General features: G+C 42.9%; 2 protein-coding genes across 5 annotated transcripts in view; one reads left to right on the top strand and one right to left on the bottom strand.

Moving 5' to 3' along the window:
* The window catches only part of BANK1 (B cell scaffold protein with ankyrin repeats 1), a 416,748-nt gene that overhangs the window by 385,179 nt on the left and 4,194 nt on the right, over positions 1-27,375 (top strand). The gene's annotated exons all lie outside the window — the stretch shown is intronic.
* Positions 20,991-27,375, bottom strand: part of SLC39A8 (solute carrier family 39 member 8) — a 52,394-nt gene continuing 46,009 nt past the window's right edge. For 3 of the 4 annotated variants that reach the window (XM_006126897.5, XM_025186574.3, XM_089778054.1), the window contains one exon: positions 20,991-22,367. In XM_006126897.5, the coding sequence (XP_006126959.1) occupies positions 22,218-22,367 (150 nt within the window). In that variant the 3' untranslated portion in view covers positions 20,991-22,217. Of the gene's footprint in view, positions 22,368-26,001; positions 26,108-27,375 lie in introns of all 4 variants that reach the window. The other variant, XR_012904055.2, reaches the window with a different exon arrangement.

Raw genomic sequence — 27,375 nt, 5'->3', positions numbered from 1 at the left:
CTGTCTCCCAAGGCCTGTGAGAGTGAGGGGTAATTTTCCAGGATAGGTTGTAGATGATTGATAATGCGCTGGAGGGGTTTCAGTTGAGGGCTGTAGGTGACAAGTGGAGTTCAGTTGTTTTCTTTGTAGGGCCTGTCTTGAAGCTGATGTCTGGGAACTCCTCTGGCTCTGTCAATCTGTTTTTTCACTTCTCCCGATGGATATTTTAGTTTTAAGAATGCTTGGTAGAGATCCTGTAGGTGTTTGTCTCCGTCTGTGGGAATGGAGCAAATCCGATTGTATCTTAGGGCCTGGCTGTAAATAGTTGATTGGGAAAATTGTCTTGGATGGAAGCTAAAGGTTTGTAGATAAGTGTAATGGTAGGTTTCCAGTTTAAGGTGGTAGAAATGCGGACCTCGTGTAATTGTACTATATTGTCAAGGAACTGGATCTCTTGTGTGGACTGATCAAGTCTAAGGTTGATGTGGGGTGGAAGTTGTTGAAATCTGTGTGGAATTCTTCAAGGGTCTCCTTCCTGTGGGTCTATGTGATGTCATCAATGTAGGATAAGCAGAGAAAGGGTGCTGGGGGCGAGAGCCAAGGAAACATTGTTCAAGATCAGCCATAAAGATATTGGCATATTGTGGGGCCATGCGAGTGCCCATGGCTGTGCCTCTAACTTGAAGATATAAATTGTCCCCAAATCGGATGAAGTCATAGAGCTCTGTAGCCAGGTGTGCAGTGGCATCATCAGGGATGGTGTTACTGACAGCCAGTAATTCATCTTCATGTGGAATGTTGGTATAAAGAGCTTCTACATCCATGGTGGCCAGGATGGTGTTTTCAGGAAGATTACTGATGTTCTGTAGTTTCCTCAGGAAGTCGGTGGTATCTCGAAGATAGCTAGATGTGCTGGTAGCATAAGGTCTGAGGAGAGATTCAATATAATCAGATAATCCTGCTGTAAGTATTCCGGTGCCTGAGATGATGGATCGTCTGGGATTTCCAGGTTTGTGGATCTTGGATGGATCTGTCATTGTATCTGAGGAACAGCTGTGGATGTGAAGTGTGATCCATGGCTTTAAGCACCACTTATTTAAATCAATCTTTCTGTCTATTGTAGTGTGTACTAAAGCAGTGGTTCTCAACTAGGGGTAGAGTACTCCTGGGAATATGGGAAGGTCTTTCAGAGGTACATCAACTCATCTAGTTATTTGCCTAGTTTTACAACAGGCTACACCATACGCACTAGAAAAATAAGTATAAACTAAAATTTCATACAGTGACTTGCTTATACTCCTCTATTTACAGTACACTGAAATGGAAGTACAATATTTATATTCAAATTAATTTTACTTCATAATTGTCTGGCAAAAATGAGAACATAAGGAATTTTTCAGTAATACCGTGGCTTGCCAATCTTGTATTTTTGTCTGATTTTGTAAGGACGAAGTTTTTAAGTGAGGTGTAACTGAGGGAGAAGAGGTATGTAAGACAAATCAGATGCCTGAAAGAGGTACTGTAGTCTGGAAAGACTGAAAACCACTGTACTAAAGGAGCAGGACTATAATAGTCCCCTGATGAGCTGTTCTAGCCTCTTCTCTCAGTATTCCTCAACCCTTTTCATTTTCTATTGGTCTTTTGGCTTCTCTGTTTCATCCTTATTTTACCATTCCCAAGTCTTTCTTCTGCAAGGGCTCAATGCCATTCTCCTCATGCCAGCAAACCTCTTGGGAGATTTGTCTGCAGCGAGAGCATGGAAGTGGGATGGGTAGTGTTTTAACTCTGAAGTCCCAAACTCTCTTCTCCAAAAAATATATAGATCGGGGTCAAAAGAGACAGCAAATAGTTCAGTTGCTGTCATCTGGGTTTTTAAAAAATGCCTTCTCAGATATGGATCTTCTTGTTGTGCCTGGGTTGCAGATAAATCTTTAACCAGACTGACACCAACATGCACTTATCTTTGAGCGGTGAGAATCGCACAGCAGTTCTTATTTGTCTGCTGATACTGCTTTTCATTTTTAAAGTGCTTCCCAAACGTTAACTGTCTATGCTTGACAGCGCTGTAGGGCGATAGATAAGAATGGATGATGTTTCCATTGTGCAGAGGGGAAAAGGAAAGCAGTTCAGCCATTAACTCAAGACCACAGCAGCAGCCAGACATGAATTAGATGTGCTCGGACCACTATACAATGCCACTGTTTACTTTAGTGTTAAAGCATTTTAAAAGTCTGTCGCTAGGATAACATGTCTCACTTTAAGAGATTGGAAAAGAATTAGAGGGTTGGAAAACATGCCTTGTAGTACCAAGGAAGCTCATCTGTTTAGTTTAACAAAGAGAAGGTTAAGGGGTGACTTAATCAATTTTTTTAAGGTACTATAAAAACATGATGATGGACTCTTTTTGCCCTGGAAGACAAAGACAAAACAAGATCCAATGAGCGAGTGTAGGCTCAACTTCAGTCTGGAAATACGGTGCCAATTTTGAACAGTGAAGATAATTAATTAGTGGAATAACTTAAAAAGACTAGGAGAAAATCCTCCATCACTAGCACTTTAAATGTCAAGATTTGATGTTTTTCTAAAAGATGCTGTACTTCAAATAGGAATAAATTGAGGAAAGTTCTATGGCCCATGTAATGCAGGAGATCAGACTTGATCTCAGTAGTCCTTCTGGCCTTACCTATGGAAATGTGTCATGATCACTTTTAGCTGTGAATATGTCCTACAGCTTCTTTCCAGATACATAAAAACTCCTGCTTTCCCACATTGTTACTGACAAATTTGCAATCTCTATCAAAAAATGGCACCAGGAATTTGCAATCTCTATCAAAAAATATTACCAGGATTTATTTTTTTAATACATTTTAAAGAATATCTTATCCTTGGGCTAGTTGTAGATTTTTTAATAGATATTTTTAGCTCCCTTGATCATAAATTCTGAATGTGAATACTAGAGGCTTCTGTACCAAAAACCTTAATAGAAAGAATCTAGACTTCAGTAGTTTAAATCTCATGATTTTTAGGGCTGACTCAGTATTGTTGAATGCTTGGGGTTGATAATACTATAAGTTTGTGTCATTTGCCTGCTTGAATGGAATCATGCTCAGTCCTAGTGAAAACTAGGGCTATGGCTAGACTACAAGAGTTTTTCCGGGATACCAGAAAAACTCTTCCGTGTCCAGGGATGTGTTTGCTCTTCTGTGTTTTTTTTGTTTTTTTTTCCAGAAGAGAAAATGCGCTCTTTCGGAAGCCCCTGTATTCCTCATTCTATGAGGTATAAGGGGGCTTCTGAAAGAGGGTTTTTTCAAACATTCGGTCCAGTCTAGATGGGCCAAATGTGGGGAAAAACCTCTTCCGAAAAAAGGATCGAAAAAAGCAGCAGTGTAGCCATACCCCACTTGTTTATTAGTAAGAATAACAAGGTCCTGCCTCCCTTCTTTCTGGAGACCTCACACTTTTCTGTGCCTATCAACACAGAATACAGACTCCAGTGGCTAAACAGCATAACTGCAAGTAAATATCACAGCACCTGCATCTTTTACACATGCAGGTAATATTTCATACCACATTTGAAAAAGAAAAGGCTGGGATTTTAACTGAATCTTAAGATTCAAAAACCATTCTAATGCTCCAAACATGGCTGAGTGCAGTCCACTGCCTATGGAAAAGGCAGAATCTGGGGAATTCTTTCATTGGCTCTTCAATCAAGTCTTTAGTCTTGAAAGTAGGAATAAGGGTATGTCTACACTACCCCGCTAGTTCGAACTAGGGTGCCTATTCCGAACTACCGGTACACCTCATTTCACGAGGAGTAACGGTAGTTCAGAATAGGCACCTAGTCCGAACTACCTAGTTCGAGTCCCGTGTAGCCGTGCTTCACGGGGTTCGAAGCAGCGGGGATTTAAAAATGGCGGCTCCCCGCTTATGGTAATGAAGCCCGGGAAATTCAAATCCCGGGCTTCATTAGCAAGTGCGGTATGCATACATTACCCTGCTAGTTCGAACTAGCGGGGTAGTGTAGACATACCCTAAGGGATCTTCCGGAAAAGGGCTTATTTTCCGCAAGATCCCGTCTAGACTGGCGCTTTTCTCTGGCAAAACCCCGAGCCGGAAAAAAGCGGCAGCCATGTTCATGCAAATGCCACGGGGGATATTTAAATCTCCCGCGGCATTTGCAATTCTGAAGTGTCTCATTAGCATCCCTTTTACGGAAAAGGGTGCCAATGTAGACACAGCCAGTGAGTGACCACAGCTTAAGCCAGCAAGTCCTGATGTACTTTCTGTTGGCCTGTAGCACTGATGCATGGATCTAGAAAGGCTTCCTGGATTTGTCAGGAGAGCAGCAATGAATTGAGATCATGGTATTTTGGCAGGTCCCGAGTGGCCAGGAGCTTATTGTACTCCCAGACCACAGCAATATGTTGCCTGATGTTGGCTTATACAAACTTGGGAACAGTAACACTGACATTGACTTTGAGAGAACTGCTAGCTATTCTGAGCACAGCATTGATTTCAGAGGCAACAAGATTGGTGTGGGAGCTGGTGCCGTATACTGACATGCAAAGTGTGCATGTATCTCACTTCTGAATGCTGTTGACCCTTGTTTTTATGGGTTTTGATGTTGTCAAGATGTTGCGATAGTTCAGCATCTAAGGGTAACACCAGTGTATTGTGGTCATGTGATTAAGGCAGACCACAGTCAGCTACTTTCAGTGACACTTCAGCCTCTGTTCCACTTGTTTAAGTGGGAGGCAGAGATGAGGGCTCTTCAAAGCATTGGTTTTCAGATTTAGAACTGGTTGCAAAAGCTGTGACATGGTGCTGGTCTTCACCAGCTACACAGGATCTGGCTACCAATTAACAATTAGAATGGCATTGTTGGTTGACCTTTTTCCCCACCTGCAATACTGTAAGGCGCACAGGTCTCTGTAGACTTTTATCTTTAGCTTTCCTTGCCAATCAACCATAAAACTTGTTACAAGAGGCTGAGTACACCACCTTGAATCTGCTAGCAAATCAGAGACTGAACAACAGCTTCCCACAGGGATCTGTTTTAGTGCTTGCGCTATTCAATCTCATTATCAGTGACAGTTTGGTCACATCTTGTAAATCCATCTGCACAGATGCAGATTATATTGTACTAGCAATGAGATTCTCTTCTCTGAAGGCCACAGAAAAGGTCATGAACCTCTGAACACTGTTTCTGGACTGTTTCAAAGCTTGGCAACTCATACTAGTAGCATAACCAAAGTAAAGTATCTTAGTGTTTTTTCTGAAATATTTCAATATAGAACACCAGGGGTGCTGGAACAGCTTGTATAGTGGAGTGTAGAGGACCATTGAACCAAACTGTGAACACCTGAATATGCCCTTCCAGCTGAGGGGTGCGGCAGTATCCCTGTTTCCAGCATCAATGTAGAACACTTGCTAAGAAAAAAACTGACAACCACAATCAATCAGCGTTGTCTTCAGATCTTGTCCAGGCTAGCATATTTCCCTGGGTTTCAGAACACCTATTTTTCTCTTTATCATCTCACATTCCCCCTTTCTGCCCCCTTTCACATCAGATTTTAAATGATTGGGGGGGGAACAAATCTCAAATTTATTTTCAATGTGCATTCCCCAGACACCTAAGCTCTTCTTTAGTCTGTTTTCCTGTAGGGTTTTTTAAAAAAACTTATCAATATCTCCCTTTGCTGATCTATTAGGAACAACACAAACGCCTTCCAAATCAGACAAGTGTTCCATCTAATCCAGCATCCTGTCTCGGACTGTACTGGATGATTCAGAAAAAGGTACAGAACATCTTACTGTGGACAATGATATTTCTTCTTAACTGCATCTATTACCTTTTGGTTTATTCCCTGAAGCATACAACATGTGACAGTATGTCTTGTCTTGCATAACTCTGGATACACCCATTATTCATATAAATACCTACTCTTTTTTTTTCAGTCCTCCTATGATCTCAAATTTTTTGGCAATATGTGCCCCACATTAATTATGTGGTGTTTTTTCAAACAAATCAGTTTTAAGTATTCATTGATATTCCTTTTGTTCTTGGACATAAGCAAAGGTGGATAGGAATGCCTTATTCAGCTTCTCCATAACATTATACGCTTCCATGCTGTCTCCTGAGTCTAGATCTGTATGCCTCTGAATTATTTGGCATGATCCTTCTGTTGTGTTTTCCAAAGGTAGCCTTCTTTTTAGCTGTAAAACCTACCGGACTAGAGACTACAATGGGACATGTGTCACTGGCATAAACAGCAAGTTCTGTATTTCTGATACTGCGAGCAGCAGACTTGTCTTCTGAAGTCTTGTCTCCTAGGATACGTCTACACTGCATGCTTATTTCAAAATAAGCTATTCTGGAATAGTTATTCCAAAATAGCTTATTTTAAAATAGAGTGTCTACGCTGCAGGGAAGCCTTAAAATTAGTCTGAAGCAGGCTTCCCTAATGTAGACGTGCTATCTCGATTTAGAGTCCCATGAGGCACTGGGGAGGAATAATTTAGAATGGCCGTGGTGAGGGGCTATTTTGAAATAGCAGCAGTGGAGCGTCTACACACACCTTATTTAGAAATAGCTGTTTTGGAATAGGCGCTATTCATCATAGAATGAGGTTTACAGATTTCTGAATAAGCAGGCCATTACTTTGAAATTATTTTGAAATAATGGAATGGCTGTGTAGATGCTCGCATTGTTATTTCAAAATAACATTAGTGATCTTGAAATAATGGTACAGTGTAGATGCACCCTTAGGGTACATCTACAACCTGGCTTGATATTGCCTGCAAGGAAGTGTCGTCAGAGAAGTAAAGGTGAGTTTATGCATTAGGTTATGCAGACAGTGTGGACACACAACACCGGTTTCACGGCTGTGCTCTGTGAGCAACACTGTAACTGACAGCACTTTACATCTGCCAGTGTAGACAAACCCAAAGACTCATTGCTGCAGAACTCGATGTAACAATTGGTGCTTCAAAATCAGGGACTGGGCAAAGGTTCCTGTATTCCTTGTTTGCAGGTCACGTATTGCTCCTAATGCTGTTTTTCAAACATGGGCATTTTACTAACCGCTGAAGTGAGAACTCTGATTGGGCACATCAGTGTCCCAGTGTAGAAACTGATTTGGGCAGTGTCAGAATAAGTTGTGTGACCCTCGCTGACACTACTGAAAGCTGGTTCTCCAGAGCCTAGAGTGATTCTAACTGCTTGTTGCCCCATTGGCTTTACTTTTTATATCGTTCATTGGCTGGAGACCTTCGTTATTGATCCACCATAGCTGGTGCTTCCTCGGCATCCCAGCCTACAACTGCAGCTCATCAGCTAGCCCTTAACACTACTCCTACTGCCTATTTCCACACCTGCAGGGATATTGTGTACAAAAGGGATTGCAGAGATGCTATTTATCTCTTCACAGAGCTCAACCTGAAGAAAGCATTAGAGCTTTAGACAGTAGTTATCAGAAGAGACTCTTCCGTGCTCCTCATGCAGGAGCTGGGTGTGTATGGGAACCCTTTAAGAAGGAGAACTCCTTCGTATCTCGTCTTACAGACCTGTTCCAGAGCTGCTAAACATTTTATGAGACGTGTAGGCACAGGATAACTAAATGATGTGAGCATTATGTGCAGTTCACAGGCTAATCACTGGCTCCTGTATCTAGAACCTTGTGCAGATAAAAATGTTGTATCCACATCAGCAAAAATGAGCCATGGATATCCATGGCTCCAGATACCATAGATATAAAATGGATATCCATGGATTTCCAGGGCTCTACTAGATCTGTTTGGCTTGTGAGTAGGGAAGGGGAAGGCCAGTGAGAAGGAGTGTGGAGGGAATTGGGAAAGAGGAGGGAATGAGCAACCTGGCCTGAAAGAGGCCTGAGGGAGAATGGAGCAATGTGGCTTTGATCTGTCATGCCCACAGCAGCCCTCTTAGGTTCCCCCAAAGCTTTCTATAGTCTCTCATCCCAGCAACAGTCTCCCCTCCCCCCAAGTCTCCAAGCAATTATCCTGTTACCCGTGGGTTTTCCAAACACTCACCCCACCAGGGCTTCACATTCTTGACAAGCCCCCCGGTCAGGATTTCTTTCTTGGGTCCCTCCCTTGTTTAAGTGCCTTTGGCCTGCTTTTTTCCATGCTCATCTATATAGGAGGGGAGAAATAAAGGCCTCCAAGGCCTGCTCTGCTTTCTGTGTACACACCATCAACCTAAGTAATCCAGTATCAACTTTAAACTGGATTAAATTTTGGATTACAAAGTAATGAGGCAGCAGAGTAGGGGTGTTGATACTGTCCTGCTTACTCTTCTCTTCACTGTGGGCTAGCAACCCACATAAGTACCCTCGGTCCCCAGCAGATGCCTATTGAGGCAGCTATTCCATGCTGCCACATCTTGATGACCATTGCCACCCATGCCAGCTAGGTTAGAGTTAATGCAGAGATGATTCCACATGTACAACTACACGTTAATTTGTGATGTAGGAGCAGGGGCGGGATCTTCTCTTCAGCTTCTTCTGTTTTAGCACCTACCGTTCTTTTGGGCACCCAAAAGTAAGTAACATCATGAGGAAGGAAAAGACCTCTCCAGGCAACTCCCAGACAGTTTGCATGATTGCTGCTGCAGTGCATGCTGACTGGCCTTATGTCTGTAGCTGAAAGAGGAGGCATCGTTATTTCAAGAGCAAAAGTACTGAAACCCTCCTTTCGCCATGTGGGAAAGGAATTCGCCATGCTAGGGGAAAAGCATTCCTGGAATCCTTTTTCCCCCTCCCACAAGCCACAAATCACAGTGTGTCCAAAATGTTAATTACAGTATTTAGTACATTATTTATGTAAGTAGAAGTAATTACAATAATTACTGCTACTGTGGTGCAGTTATATTCATAATTGTTCTGGTAAATAATTAATTATCCTGACTTCCACTTCTGATGATGATGTCTTCCATGTGTGTCTTTGCTCAGAGGGCAGAAGAAAAAGAAAGTTCAATTACTTGAGTCTTCATCAGCATTCCTTAAACAGTGTGTGGCAGACTAATGCCACCAACTAATAGCAAATTGTCACCTTGGACCTCCCAAGTATATAAAAACTGGAGTATTAATAGTAAACTTGCTAGGCTGCATATTCAGGACACAAACTCTGCAGGTTTATAGACACCAAGATAGCAATGATTAGCGGACATAGTGGAGAAGACTGTGGTGTTCCTCATGAGTTTTTGCCTCTGGCTATTGTTTTGTGGCTCAGGGAAGAGGGCCCTAAGCTTGAAGTCAAGAAATGACTGTCTTCCCACCTGACACAGTAACCTGATGAGTGACAAGCTAAGCACAGCTGAGGTGGTATTCTAACTGGTGAGAAGTGATGACTTGTTAGGCAGTATTGCAGTCTATTAAATCAGCACCATAATATACTGACATGCCTTATACTTGCAGTGCACTTTATGAAAGGCACGTGGGTTTTTTCAGGTGTGAAGGTGATGGCTACATTTCTTTGGGGCCAATCCTGCATTTCCCTGCACTCTGAGTCCCTTCTGAAGAATAGTTTTGCTGAAATGAAATTACATTCATGCCTTTCACTGTTGGCATCATATGGAAAAGTTCTCTTATGTCACTATATATGGGTTGCTAGGTAGTGATGAACTATGTTAAGCATGTAGAATAGTGATAGAAATGTAGCCGTGTTAGTCTGGGGTAGTTGAAGCAAAATGCAGGACAATGTAGCACTTTAAAGACTAACAAGATGGTTTATTAGATGATGAGCTTTCGTGGGCCAGACCCACTTCCTCAGATCAAATAGTGGAAGAAAGTAGTCACAACCATATATACCAAAGGATACAATTAAAAAAATGAACAAATATGAAAAGGACAAATCACATTGCAGAACAGGAGCGGGATGCGGGGGGGGGGGGAAGGAAGGAAGGTAAGTGTCTGTGAATTGATATTAGAGGTAGGGAGAGTGGGATGTTTGTGAGTTAATGGTATTAGAGGTGATAATTGGGGAAACTATCTTGGTAATGGGTGAGATAGTTCAAATGTTTGTTAAGTCCTTGTTGGAAAGTGTCGAATTTTAACATGAATGACAGTTCAGAGGATTCCCTTTCAAGTGCAGATGTAAAAGGTCTTTGTAGCAGAATGCAGGTGGTTAAGTCATTGAGAGAGTGTCCTTTCTGGTTAAAATGGCAAGAAACTGTTTTCTCTTTGTGATCTTGTCTGATTTCTGTTTTGTGGGCATTAATCCTTTGGCGAAGTGTCTGAGATGTTTGTCCAATGTACATAGCAGACGGACACTTTCGGCACATGATAGCATAGATTATATTTCTGGATGCGCAGGAATATGTGTTCTTGATCTTATAACTCACTTGGTTAGGTCCAATAATGGTATCAGCAGAATGAATATGTGGACAAAGCTGACAACGGGGTTTGTTGCAAGGGAAGGTACCAGGGTTGGTATTAGTGTGGCATGTCCTGTGGTTAAGCATGGATTTAGTCATTGCTGAAAGAGCGTCACACCAGGACTGCAAACAAAAACTTCCACAGTTATGTACTCTTTCAGATTAACTTGCTTTTTAAAATGTCCCTGGATGTACATTTCACTTACTTGGCATTTCAATGACAGCTTTGCTTGTTCTAGTGAAATCAAAGCCAAGGTGAAAAATTATAAAACTCTGAACACAGGGTGATTTCTCTTTTGGCACCAACTTAATGTCTCAATTAATGTTTACATTGTGATGGATATTTTTTCTGCATGGTGCATGTAGTAAGCCGTTTCAGCCAAATGCTATTGTAACTTAGCTTTAATGTGTAGTTATTGTAAAGCGTTAACCAGCATTTTACAACCAAAAGGCTGGGTACCTGTGTTATCCTACAATAGCTCATTAAAGTGGTCCTACTATCCACACCTATCCCACTAACTTACAAGAAATATTTAGAAAACTGAGGGTAAGGAAATAGAAAGAGACCAGGAGCTAGTTGACTCAGACTGAGATTTACATTAATCAAAGGGACTGTCTTGAATAAGGGTGTGTATAAACTAAGCTATGCAATTTGAGCTACGCAAATTGCGTAGTTAATTTCGAAATAGCTTATTTCGTATTTTGAAATAAACTGCATGATTTTCCGGAAATGCTTTTAACAGAAAAGTTTTCCATTAAAAGCATTTTCGGAAAAGCACGTCTAGATTGGCAGGACGCTTTTCCGCAAAAGCACTTTTTGCGGAAAAGCGTCCATGGCCAATCTAGACGCGCTTTTCCGCAAAAAGTCCCGATCGCCATTTTCACGATCGAGGCTTTTTTGTGGAAAATAGTACTGTGCTGTCTACACTGGCCTTTTTGTGTAAAAGTCTTTCGGAAAAAGACTTTTGCCCAAATGGGAGCAGCATAGTATTTCTGGAAAATCACTGACGATCTTACATGAGATCGTCAGTGCTTTTCCAGAAATTCAAGCGGCCAGTGTAGACAGCTGGCAAGCTTTTCTGGAAAAGCAGCTGATTTTCCAGAAAAACTTGCCAGTCTAGACACAGCCATTTTGTTTTGGTGAAGCCAGTTTAAAGATAACTACGTTTTATTTCTCTACTAATGTTTTGTGGGTAACTTGACAAACGTGAAAGTGAAAGATGGCAGATACTGCAATTAACTGTAGTATCACTGAAATGACATATTGAATTAGGCTAACCTATCTCTAGGATCCTTTGTAGTAAGCAAATGTATAATTGTGGGCCTACATGATCCAAGGACTGTATCCAACACTGTGGCAGACAAGAATGACCTTGGAGAAAGAGTGTCAACTGATTATCTCTAATGGGCAAAAATGCAGGCTCCCATGTCCGTTCATGCAGAAGCCCAGTCTTGTTCAGCTACCTCTGGAGGATGTTATGTTGGTTACCTATTTCCTAGTTACCTGTTCCCAACATCAGAAGAGCTAAGGCCCAAACTGCCTAAAGGAAGGACTGGCTCGTGGAGCACTTGTTTTAAGCTTAAAGTGGTTATGATGTTGTACCAAATAAAACCAAGCAGGATCTTATGAGGGGGATAAGGCAAAAAGCCACATTTATTGTAAAGATAATAATAAAAAAATAAAGAAAAGATAGAAGCAAACAACGTTGTTTAACTACTTATTCCTAACACTACTTAACCCTTATACACTTTTATACAACCATTTATTCATACATCCATTCATTCAAGTTCTGTGTATAGTTACCAGCCTGGAAGTTGCTTGTGACAGAATACTGGCCAGGTACTCTGTACACAAATGATGGTAGTGGGGAGCGAAGTCCTGATCAGATGCACATCTGAAGCTCCTGGTGGGCTGGCAGCAGAACCTTGGACTCTGATTCCATAGTTTTTTAGTCCAGTTCTTATAGGAATTTTTTCCTATGCCAGTCTATGGAAATTGCTGCATCCTGCTGATGTCTCCAGGGTGGCTGCCAGGTGCTCGTCAGTGATCTCATCGGGTGGACCTCCAGTACTTGGTTTTCTCCACTTGACACCTTTTGGTTGCACTGGCACCTGACGCCTTCTTCAGCCCTTTGTTGCTGTATTCTCAGGCTGGCACCTCTCAGAGCCATTCATTCATCATCCAAGCACTCTCTCATACATTCATACAGTATTTTGTATAATAATAAAAGTTGTAGTTACAAAAGTTTCTGGGTGGTATTGCTTAAAACATTCTCTGAGTGCTGAGTAAAGTTACAATGTTTTAAAGAGAACAGGCATGAATTAAGTAACAATGCCCTTGGTCAATTACAGGGCTTGGCTCCCATAGCAGAGTTAGTGGCTTGACAATGCATTGTTACAATGTATCTCTGCAATGTCAATTTCAAGCAGCCCCTTGCACAAGCTTGAGCATGCCCTGGAGAACAGAGGGGGGGGGCTGTTTCTGGTTACATAGGATTATATTCTTAACAGTTCTAAGTTACATGACCTAATACATTATATTCTAAAGGGACAATAATAATAATAAATCTAAACATTTAACAATCTTAACAAATAATAATAAGAAGAAGAATTAATAATAAATCTAAACACTAAGTTGTGGGGAACAAATTATGGGGAGTCACTTCCATTTGGAGGAATCATTTTCAATACATTAATATGTTATCCCCACAATGAAACTGGAACCACTAAAAAACCTGTATGTGGTGTTTGAAGGGCTGACTCTTATCACAGCCCCTGTAGGAGCTAATGGAGGTGCAGGAAGGAGTTTGAGCTCTCTAGCATCCATGTAGGCTTTTATTATTGTTAATGTTTTCTCTATAACCCTTTCACCTCAAGAATAAATGTGCTGGCTTAAGGAGAGAGCTAAGTGGTGACTTCAACTGTGGCCAATCACATTGTTTATAACCGTCAAAGAGAGCAAAGTGCAGGTGCTAGCCAGAGATGAAAGTAAGGCAGTGCATTCTAGTAAGAGCTGGCTGGGGCACTCAGCTGCAAGAAGAGTCCTGCCCACTCCCAGCGGGATTCCCAGGGCCAGGGCCAACCTTAGTGCAAGGCGGTTGCCTTGGGCCCTGCACTACCCAGCACCTGGCCAGCTGCTCGCTCACTGCCCTGGCTGGAAGTGGCCTGGGCACTCAGCACAGCCCCTGTCAACATGCTGCCTTGGGCCCTGCAAACTCTTTGCCCAGGTCTCAATGGTGGCCCGTCAATACAGGCGAATTAGGCAGTCACCTAGGGCGCCCTGATAAACGGCGTTGAGGACTTTGGATGCGGGGGCGCCGATCACGCATTTCGCCTAGGGTGCCTGTTGCTCTAAGCTCATCTAGAGCTGCTTCTGCCAGGTCTGCCTGAGGCTCTCATGCAGGCCACTCTAAGCAGCAGACAGGTGAAATGGACTGACTGAGGACAGCCCCTCCCCCCACGCTGGGACTGGTCTGAGTCCCTCTCCCCCCCCCCCCCCCCAGGTGCTCTTTAGGGAGGGATGAGTCAGGAGAGAGAGGAACACAGGAGAGTCCTAATTCCTGTACCCCCCATATACCCAAACCTCTGACCTGAGCCCCTCCTTACACCCCATCCCTGAATCCTGCTCCCCCACACCCCAATCCTCTGCCCTGAGCCACTTCTCACACCCCCAGCCCTGACCCTCCACACAACTGAGCCCACACACACCCCCAACCCCCTGCCGTTAGCCCTTCCCCAGGGTGCAATACAACAGTATTGGTAAGACATTCTTAAGTTACTTTCACCCCTGGTTCTAGCATGTTGAGGCAGTCTGGCTTGCTGGGATTAATGGAATAGACAGGGGAAAAGCCTAGGGCAGAAAACCTTAGCCAGAAAGAGCTGGGTGAGGGGTGTCTGCACCTAAGAGCAATGACAGCTGAGGAAGGAGGATCATTCGAGTGGTTGCGCATGCTGGACTAAAGAGGGAGAGTCCAAATGCTCTAGACGGTACCAATTCTGTGCTAATTCTGTACTCAGAACAGAATCCCCATTTGTAATGTGTTCACAACTCTGCTGCCATTCCATTTTTTCAGACCGTGACTTATTTTTTTTCCATGGGAGTATCTTTGTAAAGATGAGAGAGTACTTGCTGTAAACAAGTTACCTCTTTGACACACCCTTAAAACACAAAATGCACAGAAAACAGTGCTGCTCTAACCAGTCGGTGAAGGGAGACTGATACTGCTTCCAGTGAAGTGAATTTCAAATCTGTCACTGACTCCATGGGAACAGGATTGGGCTCCTCTATAGCTACTAGGATACTTCACATATAAGCCCATATTAGGGTATGTCCTCCCAAAAACTGAAGTGTTAGTTATGAAAAGAAAAGAAAATAGTAAAATTGCTTTTGAGTATTTTGCACTTAGAATACTTGGCAATAGAAACATGATTTTAAAGATCAGTATCTCCAATCCTGCAACCCCTTTTGCATGAGCTAACTACCAAGATTACTGAATGTCTTAAACACAAAACATGAATTCAGAGACCATTCCAATGAAATCAGCCAAGCTAACAAAGTGCATTGCGTTCTCTTCCAATCCTATTGCTTTGTACAGGAGCCCTTTTTAACAACTTGCAGGATTAAGACCTAAAAACCCTCCAGTTCCTCATCAAGTGTGCTTAGTGCCTTACATGAGCAGCCAATTTCAACAAGACTGTCAGCTGTCTTGAATAGTTAGCCCATTTCACAGAGAATGAGGGCTTAGAGGCACCTCTTCCATTTCTTTTGTGATACCAAAAATGCATGAAGCATTTCATAGACTTTGCAAATACATATGCAGTGAGGCAAATATGTAATTTTTAGAGATAACTATTGGGTTTTTTTTTTTAAGTAAGCAAGCCCTTAACATTCTCATAGCCTTTTGCCTTAGAACCCTCAAGTGCATGGAGCTCTAGTTATTGCTGACACATTGGAAGGATTTAAGAGGAAGTCCACAGAAGAGAGAACCAGGGTGAATGTCCAGGAGAGAGGGGCTTTGGCTGCATGGAGTCCTGACCTGCCCTTTTTATCGCTTTTGGAGACTGTCTCGCCATTCCCCAAATAAACTTCCAACTTAACACTGGTTTATGTAGGACTTCATTTCATTACTCCTTTAAATCTTTAATAAATCAATACCGTACAACATGGATTCATGGGCAATTCATGTTGGAGAAAAATTACAAGTTGAATTGCCAAAGGTAACTGATCTAAATACTTCTGTAAGGCATTTAACTTGATTCTGCATGGCAATTTATTTTAAACTACCATGATATAATATTGACATGGCTCACATGGAATGGATTAAAAACTGGCTAACTGATAGGTCTCAATGTAATTATAAACAAAGAATCATTATCAATCAGGTGTTTCTAGTGGAGACCTGGAGGAATTGGATCATGGTCCTATGTTGTTTAACACTTATTAATGACTGGGGGAGAGGGCTGGAAATCCTGCTTGGCCAAAGCTTACACAGGACACACATCAGGAAGGGGTAAACAATGAAGAGGATAAATTGCCGATTCAGAGTAGCCTGGATCATTTAATAACCTGGGCACAGTCAAATACATGTTTAAAATGGCTAACTGCATAAACCTAGGCCCTACTTATGTGGGGGGCGGGCTTATCTTAACAAACAGTGACTAAAATTGAGGGGTGGGGATGGTGAGAGTCAGCTTAACGTAAGCTCCCAGTACAACAGTGGCAGAAAAAGGACAAATGCAATCATTGAGTCCCCTGGTGATACATTCAAACAGGCTGTTGGTGCCAACACCCCAGGGTATGTCTACACTAGCCCCCTAGTTCGAACTAGGGAGGCTAATGAGAGCGACAGAAACTGCAAATGAAGCACGGGATTTAAATATCCCGCACTTCATTAGCATGTTCCCAGGCAGTTGCCATTTTGGAAATTGACGAGCCTGGAATAACTGCCCGCATCTACACATGGCAGTGAAACGGGAGTTCGAAGTAAAGCCCTTAATTCGAATTAGCTGTTAAACCTCATTCTAGGAGGAATTCAGGTCTGATACACTAGTCATACAACCAGATTAACCTTCAGTTGTATAGGGAGCCAGTGGTTTAGCGAGGGAGCGCGAGGGGGGAGGGGAGGAGTTGCCCTGGGTGCCATGCTATGGGGAGCCAATTTAGTCCCCCTCCACTCCCCCTGTCATCCCTTGGCTCACCTGCTGGACCCTCCTCCATCTCCATTGGCGGGTTAGTGCATGTGGGAGCCCGGCCCCAAACTGGAGGGGGTGGAGGAAGATGTGGTACAAGCTCCCCCCGTTCCTCCCAGGGTTGAGCTCAGCTGTGTGCCAGATTCCAGGCCCTGCGGCACAGCAGCTGTGAGGTGGGGGCACAAATTTTGACTTTGCCCCCGGACACATAACACTTTTGCTACACCTCTGCAGGGAGCTCCTCTGTGTCTCTCTCATTCATTAGAAATTGCTTGCTACCTGCTTTTTAGACAAACTGGATGGCAAGGCAATTCTTGGATTGTCTAAAAGGTCTGTTAGATGTTTGAAATCAAGTTATTGACCAGCACTGCACACACAACTACAATCCCAATTTAAATTACAGTAGAATATTGGGATTAAAATATGCTAGTACAACCCTGTTGACTTCACTGAATTTGTATTTCATGGGGTTGCACAGGTGCAAAACTTGTCCCCTTTCTAAAAGTTCTCATAACTGAGGCCTCAATTTATGACAATTCACACAACTCAGTGTGATCAGGTGAAAGTCTAAGCTTTAAATAATGTGTGAGACTTGTAAAGATACTAGTGTATCTAAAGATGATGCCAGCAGTTTCAATAGGAAAATCTTTGCCATACTACTGATACAGATGGTAATTTTCAAAGTGGTAATGAGCCGTTAACAGATACATGCTTAACCTACCATTTCACTGAGTGAGAACAGTGTGAGTAGACAGATGACATCACAGTGGTACTCGTCATGATGGTGAATGCAAACTTTTCGTTTAACAGCTTCATTAAATTAATTGGTTCAAAAAAAATAAATTAATCATGGACTGTTTTCACTGACTTGTTGCACTTTTCTTTGTACTCCCATTGGAAGGAATCTGGAAGAAACCTGTCTTTGCCTATATTGCTTCTCAAATGGTAGTATTTGTCTACAGAGCCACTTAGAGCTTTGCCGTAGTAGTGAAGCTGGGATCCAAGTATCTGCTGTAGTACAAACACATCACAAGAGAGAAATATGGCAGAGGGCACTGTCAAGGCAGAACATCTTATATGCATGGATTGTGTGGCAGTCAGATGTACTGATCTGTTGACATGATAGAAAAGTATATAAGGTCACGGTTAAGGATTTGCATTAGAGGGCAAGCTTGAAGCAGAGATACATATTGCTTTTGGGTATCTGTTAGACCAAGTGAAAGATCTAAGGAGCATTGGAGTGTGTTATCAACGGTGGTGTAGGCAACATGTGAAGGTGGAAAGAAATATACAAGTCTCTTCCCTTGACTTAATTTCCATGTTTCCAAGATGAGAGTTAATGGGGAGTGTCTAGCCCCAACCTTAAATTGTCATCAAATATAGCTTGTGTTTGCGAATGTGTACCTGATCTTCCATGGAAGTGACGGATGTGTAATGGAATAGGAACAGTATCTTCCTCACTGTGTGGACACTCTGGGAATCAAATATCTAACTCTGCTATCACGCAGAACTGAATTAAATCAAGGAACTTGCCTGTATTGTTTTATTTCAGCTGTAGGCAGCAGTGTGGTTCAGTGCATAGGCCCAACTTGTAGGAAGAGTTTCCTATTCAAGAAAGAGGTGAATGGAGAATGTTGGAGTCCTGGTAGATAACCAGCTAACCATGAGTTCCCAGTGCAGTGTTAGTCACGAGGGCTAATACAATCCTTGGATGTGTAAACAGGGGAATCTAGAGTTGAAGTAAAGGGCTTTTATCTCGTGTTTGACACAGGTGCAACCAGTGCTGGAATACTACTATGTATAGTTCTGGTGTCTATAGTTCAAAAGAAAGTTGATAATTTAAAGAATACTTATAGTATTAGAAAACATCCCCTTATAATGATAGGTCCAAAGACCTCAAGCTGTTTAGCATGAGAGACTAATGATACACCCCTTAACTTTCCAAATATCTATTTGGGGAATGAATATTAAATTAATAGCCTTTTCAGTCTAGCAGAAACGGGTCTAATGTAATCCAAAAGGTGGAAATAGTGTAAAATTATTTTAACACTGCTGGTAATTCACCACTGGAACAATTTATAGATTGTAGTGAATTCTATCAAAGACAACTTCTAAATCGAGATGATTTTTTCTAAGATATATATGGTCTAGGAATAATTGTACAGAATTTCTATAGCATGTGTTTATATAGGAGGTCAGGTTAAATCAGTGGCCTCTTCTGGCTATGGAATCTATGAATGTAGTTCAGACCTGGGACCGCTGCTTGGCTCTGCCAGTCACTTGCTGCATGACCATGCATCAGTAATCTGAAGCTGGCCCTTCAGTTACTTCATCTGTAGCATAGAGATGAAACTTAATCGCCTTTGCAAAGTGTCTTTGGCTTTATGGAAGAAAAGTGCCATATAAGCTTATCATTTGATCAAAGGGGAGTGATCACCTTCATAGGAGCTGTAGCCAGCCGCTCCAAGGACTGATTGCTATGGCTCGCTCTGCCTTGTTCTCCTCACACACAGTAGAAGGAAATAAAACCAAAGGCGCGAACAGACAGAATGCCTTAATGAGAGAGAGAAAATATTGGGTGATGTCAGAACACCTTTGTGTCCTGAAATTTAGATGGCTGATCAAGTTTCTTTATAGTAAAGAAATATTTAAATTGTGTATACATGACCCTAAAAGAGTGTTACGAGGAGGAAGGAGAAAGATGATTCTCCTTCACGTCTGATGATAGGACAAGAAGCAATGGGCTTAAATTGCAGCAAGGGAGATTTAGGTTAGCACTGGAATAAATTGCCTAGAGAGGTTGTGGAATTTCCATCATTGGAAATATTTAAGAGCAGAGGAGACAAACATCTGTCAGGGGAGATTTAAATGGGGCTTGATCCTGCAATGAGTGCAAGGGACTGGACTTGATGACCTCTTTAGGTCCCTTCTAGTGCTTGTATACTATTCTAGATTTTAAAATTGAGCCTAACCCACATAGGTGGGCTATAATTTTTATAGGGAGGCTACTTCATGAATTTTGGTACCTGGAAGGGAGCCAGCCACAGGCCTCTGTAAGGGCAGAAGGGGTGTGGCTGAGAGCTACAAAGAGAATGTGTGACTGTGAAAGAGACACTTTGTGTGAGACACACTTTGACACAGTTTGTAGTAGTGTGTCTAACAATGACTGGGTGTGGCACAGACTGTGTGAGACCCTGACCAGTGTGCTGCTGGGTAAGTTTCTGAGAGAAGACATGCTCTGTCTCTAAGGAAAAGCTGTCCTACTCTGCCTTCCCTCTTCGTCCACTCTGCACTCCTCTGAGTCACTCACCATCCATGTTTCAGATTGGAGCAGCTTTGCTATGTATCTCCCTCTCCCCAACCCCTGCTCTGTAGAGATCAGATACAGGGTAAGGATGTCAACATGCAGACAACATGATTAACTAATAAGCCTTGGCTTATTAACTGCTTTGTCAACTACACACGCACACCCCTTGCTGCCTCTGCATCAGAGGCAACGGGGAGCCAGTGCCCATGAGGAGCTGACTTTAAACAGGCTTGCCACAAGCACCAGCTCCACCTGTCCCTCCCCCCTCATGCTGCTGCCTTTGAGGGGCACAGGCTGGAGCCAACACATGGGGAGACAGCTTTCAAGCCAGCTCTATGCGTGACAGCTCCGTGGACCCACCTGCCCCCCCTTACAGTTCCTACAGAGGCAGCAAGGGTGGGTAGGCAGGAGCCAGCTTAAAAGCTGGTTTCCCCCAGCACCAGATCGGCAGTGCCTGCCCTCTCCTCCTCCCACCGCACTGCTGCCTCTATCAGAGGCAACAACGGTGCGGGGAAGGCTGCTGTGCAGCAACCTCGGTCCATGTATCAGAGGCAGCAGAGCAGAGTGGCAGGGAGCTCCCCAGAAGTGGGGCTGGAGTGCACTGGCTGCCAGCCCCATCCCCAGGGACTATCAAATAGTGGTGTGACCACTAAGATTTCATGCGGTTACGTAACTACTCAGTTACACGATAGCCAACATCCCTAGTACAGGAGGACACCCTGACATCAGCACATCCCCCTCCTTTCCACCTCTCCTGCCCCACTCGACACAGCTAGTGGGAGAATCCTGGGAGAGACTTGGCTGCAAGGTGGAACAAGGGGGGGGGGGGACAGCTGAACACATGCTGCCAACTGTGTGTAGGCACACTGTGCTAATCAGCTGGGCAGGCCCGATCTAGCCCCCAGGCCTGATTTATTACCCACCCCTGGCCCAACCCACAACATTTAGAGTTCCCATGCAGTCTGCCGTAATCATATTCTGTCCTTTAACAACGCTGATAGTTAACATGTATATAATGTTGTTAGAGACCTAATGATTTCAATATTTTAATTGTAATTTTATTGCCTCTAAAATGTATTTTAACAAATGGTGAAAAGCCCAATCTCTACCAATAGGAAGTGAGGTGAAAGACAACATTTATTTGGAAATGGTAAAGCTGTTCTTGTACAAAGGGAAACCGTAAATAATTCAGTATAAAACAATATTCCTCTTTCTGAAAAGAAATACTAGATATTTTTCCTTCCTCTCACTCCAACCCACAACAAAAGGCCACATGTATTCTTTGTTTTTTAAAAAAACTGGGTTCTTGCAAACATGATTTTGGAAATTCTACTCCAAAAAAAGTTAATGTGTTGAAAGTCCAAGGAATGCAAAATTTGTCTTCCAAATATCTGTAATTTCCCTTGCTACACTGAACTTTGTACAAGGAAATTACTCACCACAGAAACCCTTTGAATGCTGACATCTTTTTTTTTCATAGTGCAAGTTGTCAATAACGTTGGCAATGAGACCTTACAAAAGCTAAACAAAAAATTGATTTTTCCCCAGAATAGTATCAGTGGAACCTGATATATATATAAAATGAATATAAAACAAACTCAAACATTTCAAGGCAAAGTATTTGCAAAATTTAAAACACCATTCTTTTAAAAATTACAGAATTCATAAACTGTCAAATTTAATACAATATTATCTTTTAAAATGTTTTCAAAATAAATCCAGAGCCTCTTAGTGCACTTAATGCTTTTTGATCTTTTTCTCTTTAACTGCTATTTTTCCATCCAGTGTTTAATAGAATATTAGATTAACTTATATCTATTCTTAAAGAGTTTGGTGTGGGGGGCTGTATGTTTATAGGGAAGCCCTCAACACAAGTCATGAAAGCAAGCAGTTTCCAACATGGTTAGTTTTCATCATGGTTAAATTAAGACTGTGAACCTTACCAATTTTTTGTATAAATGTCCAGACTAGTGAACTTTTATTTCTTTAAGTCCAAGTTATATGGAATACATATAGTATACATAGCTGCCTCCTGCTTAATTGCACTGAATAAGAACATCTTTGTTTTTCCATTGTACAGAATATGCATGGAACCTTCAATTAAAAACAAGTGCTTGATTGCATTGCTTGTAATTATCAGAAGTTGATGGCCCATTTCACAGGGATGAGTTGGAAGACCTAAAAGAAAAGCTAACATTCTGTGTTTTGCAGACGAAAACTGGGTCACTGTTTTAAACCAGGTAGATTAAAGTCCCTTTATAGATTTCAAGAGTCCTTGCATTTATAATTTGCATTTATAAATTTACTGATCTCCTTCATTATCAGTTCTATCCTTCAGAGTCTCATTTATTCCAACTCAATGTTTCCAGCATATATGGTAATCAGCAGTATAGCAGCAAATCCTGTTAGTAAACCAGCATTCTGAATGAGGAAGAAGGTTAAATCTGTTTTTCTGCCAGTCACTTTCTCTCTCAGCATATCGTTCATCTCTGGGAACTAGAAGAGAGATTTATTTTTTAGGTAACTGTTGCCATCTTGTGGTAAAATATATGTAATTTAGCATCTTGACAGACATTACTTCGCTAGCACACTACCTTCTACATCCTAATGACTTAAGTACCCATTGTTTGGTTGGTTAAGAACAATTTGCACCTTCTCTATCAGCTTCATGTAACATGAACACTCTAATTCACTATTTTTTCCCCTTCCTTCTTTCCCCCTCTTCTCACCCCCTATTTATTTTGGAACTGGACTTTTAATACACCATTCATCTGAGGAAGTGGGTTGTACCCACGAAAGCTCATGATACCATCTACATGTTTTGTTAGTCTTAAGGTGCTGCTAGACTATTTGTTGTTGGGTTTTTTTGTGATTTTAATTGTAATTTACAGCTGTTTGAATCGTAAACCTACTAGAAAGAAAAGGGAGTGGCTGGGATAGGTCAAAGGACTCAGTTCACCAATGATGAGAGAACTGAAATGGTGAGCTGTTCTCTGCTGTAGAATCATCGAACACTAGAACTGGAAGAGACCTTGAGAGGTCATCGAATCCAGTCCCCTGCCCTCATGGCAGGACCCAGTACCATCTAGACCATGTAGTTTAGAGCAGTCATCCAGATCTGACTCACTTCCTTCATATGACATCAGGAATCTATGGGCCTGCAGATGTTAATACAAACAACTGCTGTCATCTTGCCAAGTTACAAAATTGTAATACAGAGGATGTTATGGTCTGTCATTCCAAGCACTTCTGCAATCAGACATCTTATCTAGGCTCTTTTAAGGGAATGTAAAATAAAGATGTTGGGGTGCATCTATAAACTAACACAGTGGAACTGAAAATACATATAACCTTTCAGAGCCCCTTCGGTGAACTGTCAGATGTGGTGCACCAGGGCAGAAGGCACACCGGCTCTCTGGTGAGATCTATCCCTTCATCTAAGGCACAAATGCACAAAAGGGGCAGGCTCTAATAAAGGAAGATTGATGTATTTTTAAATCCATTTCAATAAGAAAGTATGATTATTCAATACACTGGGCCGGAAGACTGAAGCGCCATACTGTAGAATTATTCATGATTCCTAGCAGTCAGTGGAGACCTTGTCATCAAAGGTGACTGACAGGAGACCTATAAACTAGGGAGACCTTAACACCCATGTCACAATCCCTTTTAACCTACAACGAGGCAGTCCTTCACATCTGTGTTATCATCCATAGGCTGTTCTCAGGTGGTCACAAGTTCCACTCACCTGTGGTCACACATGGAACTTTTATATTTAATTTGGATACGTATAAATCCAACACAAGAATTACATTGCTACCATGGATGGACCACCCTCTTTTGCTAGTGGCTAGCCAAGCATTTCTTCATCTGAGAAGGAAAAGCTTTTTTACTCTGACTCAGTAAGTTTCCACTACAGTGTTACATAGCCAGATAGTCAAGGTAGTGGCATAGGTGCTGATTAGAAGCCATCCTCCTTACACATGCACACTGCCTCCACAGATCTCCCAGGTTTCTGGGCCAATTACTACAGAAACTGTGGAAGGTATGAGACCATGCAGCAACTATCTAAAACACACCGGAAGATGGAGGACTCTATGACAAGGAATTCCTTCAGAGTTGCTCCAGTATCATGTAGAGACAGCCATTTTCTCATCATCCGTAGTGAACACAAAGCCTATGTCCACCTAAGCTAGAGTGTACATTGTTTAAACCTCAAGCTCCTCCACAAACTGCTAAAGAATGATGGGCCTTCTCTGACCAGGCTCTGTGTGTGGGCACAAGCAAACAAACAAGCATGGAATAGATAATGCCTCACCTCCCTTAAGCCCCATTTAAACAGCAGGAGATCCTGGATATATTACCTTCTCTAAGCCTCTCTACAATTCTGAACTAGGCTTCACAGCAATGAACATTTAGCCTCTCTAATGACTCAGGCTACCAATTCTGTCTACCAACTACCTTGAAAAATGCAGTAGTTCAGCTAGCACTCTAGATTCACTCTGAGCTGCACTGATCGGGCAAACTACAGGCAAAATCTCTAACTTCCCTTTCCTTGGGCTGACTGGCAATTGTTAGATGATGTAAGGCTCATACTCAATTTTCCAATCAGGGTGCAGAGGAGGGTATGTCATGGAAATGATTCTGGCTGTCTTGATGGATGTGTGTCTCCCGGCCACTGCCAACCAAACTTTTTTTAATCTCTCTACAGCAATTGAAAACTACATCATGAAGTTTCCGGATTAACTTAGCTAGCAGGTGTTAGTGACAGTACCCCAAAGTATTGTCATCCTTCCTAACAGATCACACTCAGAGGACAGTAATAGTTAATGGCACTTTGGTAATCAGTGGTCTAGTCTCCAAAGTTCTACCATGCCCTGTCAATCTTACAGGACATCTGGGAAAGATTATCTGCAGCTATGGCTTTAAATGCTAAGAATGTATGGAGGACAGGGCTATTTTTCCCTTTTACCTCTCCTGTACACTATGCTGCTATCCTGCACCTAAACAACATCAGCCCTTAGATAAGAAGCATCTGGCTGAACCTGAACCCAGGGGGAAAAAATCAGGACTCATGCTAGTGGAGTACAGGGAGATACTTCTCCAAACTGGACAATGTCATCAGTGCAGGTTTACTCCACCATGGACAAAACTATGCAGCCTAGAATTCCTGGGCCATGTCTAAACTAGGACACTATTTTAAAATTACTAAATTTGACTTAAGAACTCCTGATTATAACAGATTTGAACTAGTGTGTCCTCACTACAGGGAAACATCAAAATTAGTCCTAGGTAGGCTCCATTAATGTGGAGACCCTACCTTGGACTCAAAGCCCCAGGAAGCACTCTGGGAAGCTGGAGGATGCCTCCTGGAGGCCAATAAGTTCGAATTAGTGGCACCAGAGCACCCAAACTAACGTTATTTCAAAACTACTATTTTGGAATTAGCCTTGCTCCTTGTGAAAAGCAGGTATACAGAGTTCGAATTCCATAGCCCATTATTTCAAAATAACAAGCTTGGTAGTGTGGACGCATCACTGATTGAATCGGCACTAGACACCAAAATAACCGAGAAACTTATTTCAACCTACAAGATGGCAGACACAAACCTACACACAGAGATCCAATCGTGTGTGACCTCCAGGCTCTGTTGTTATAGCCCCCAATCCAAAATGCTAGAAACCTAAATTGGTGCAGAATGCAGTTGACTTTTCTGGTGAAGACAACCCAGCAGCAACTTCCCATACCCATCTTCAAATGATGGCGCTGGCTACAGTCAACTGTTGAATCAACTTAAAAGTTGTAATTTTGGTTAGTTTAGGTGGGTTGCTTTTGGGTTTTTTCTGCAAAGTTCTCAGTGAGGTGATAGCTCAAACTGCCTCTCCCTCTGTGACCTCCCTAGGCAAGTGCGATCTCCTCAAACAGGTTAAGATTAATGGGAGCAGAAGATTGTCGCCTTAGAAGTAAACCCATCAACTGTGAGAGTCCCTTCCGTACGCATGCACGCGCACACACACACACACCCATTCTCACCTGCTTGTGCAAGTAATTAACAAATGCACTTCTCTGCCTACTCTAAGCACCAGGGAGAGAAGAACAAAGAGAGAAATGAAGTTCTAATTAATCCTACCTGCTTCTAGACAGAGGAGTGTGAAAATCAGGAGAGAAGTGGAAAAATCAGATCTCTGTATAGAGCACTTGCATAAATTTTTTCAGATACAATTGTATTGGGCAACCTAAAAACAATGGATATGGAGACAGGGTGTTACCTCTATAATGGGTTTAACAACAATTGTTTTAAGTTAAGCTACTCTATATGTAAGCAATTCACAATTTTTGCATGATATTGATGTTACATTAATACTTGCACTGATCATCTCATATCAAAGAACCTTTAGAGTGAAACTATTTCAAGAATGAAATATTTTTGTAGAGGTTACTAAGCTATTGTGAGTTTTGAAAGACTCTTGGTATGCTGGTTGACTCTAAAATAGCCTCCAGTGAGTGCTACCTGTGCAAACAACCTCATTGGGCTGTAGCTGGAAATGGGCCAAAACCATCATCTTGCTCTAAGGCCTTTCAAATTCTGGGAATGTGGGGGGAGATTCTAGCTTGAATTCTGGGCGGTGATCCTGCCCCAACAGAGGTGGTTCAAAACTCAGATCCATTTCAAGAGAACAGCTGCTCTTGCACGATTAGAGCCAAGACAGGAATGTTTATGAATGGTAGTTAACTAGATTTCTGATTTTCTCATGATATACAGGCAGTCCCCGACTTTTCTCTGATTTTCTCATGATATACAGGCAGTCCCCGACTTACGCGGATCCGACTTATGTCGGATCCGCACTTACGAACGGGGCTTTCTCGCCCCGGAGGTCAGAGCAAAGCCTCAGAAGCGCGGGAAACCACCGCTGCTGCTGCTTCAGTCTGGGTGCCTGTGGTCTGCTAGGGACCGTCCCCAGCGGACCACAGGCACCCAGACTGAAGCGGCAGCAGCGGCGGTTCCCCACGCCTCTGAGGCTTTGCTCTGGCAAAGCCTCAGAGGCGCGGGACCCCCCCGCGGCTGCGGCTTCAGTCCGGGTGCCTGTGGTCTGCTGGGGACCGTCCCTAGCAGACCACAGGCACCCAGACTGAAGCGGCAGCCGCGGGGGGGTCCCGCGCCTCTGAGGCTTTGCCAGAGCAAAGCCTCAGAGGCGCGGCACCCCGCTGCCCCTGCGGCTCTGCTTCCCGTGTCCCTGGTCTGCTGGGGGGGGGGCGCAGTTAGTGTGTTCCCCCCCCCCCAGCAGACCAGGCTTTTGTTTTGGACTCTGGGGCAGAGCAGCAGGGGAGCTGCCGATTGGTCCTGCAGCGCCGCTCTGGGCACTACTGGACCAACCCGGCAGCACCCCAGCTGCTCTGCCCCAGCTGCGGCTGAATCAGGACGCCTGGGGCAGAGCAGCTGGGGTGCTGCCGGGTTGGTCCAGTAGCACCGAGGAGCGGCGCTACTGGAGCAACCCAGCAGCAC

The sequence above is a fragment of the Pelodiscus sinensis genome, chromosome 4, assembly GCF_052426305.1.
Source record: "Pelodiscus sinensis isolate ZL-2025 chromosome 4, ASM5242630v1, whole genome shotgun sequence".
NCBI lineage: Eukaryota > Metazoa > Chordata > Testudines > Trionychidae > Pelodiscus > Pelodiscus sinensis.
The sequence above is the reverse complement of the archived record's forward strand: the minus strand, read 5'-3'. Positions and strand labels throughout refer to the sequence as shown.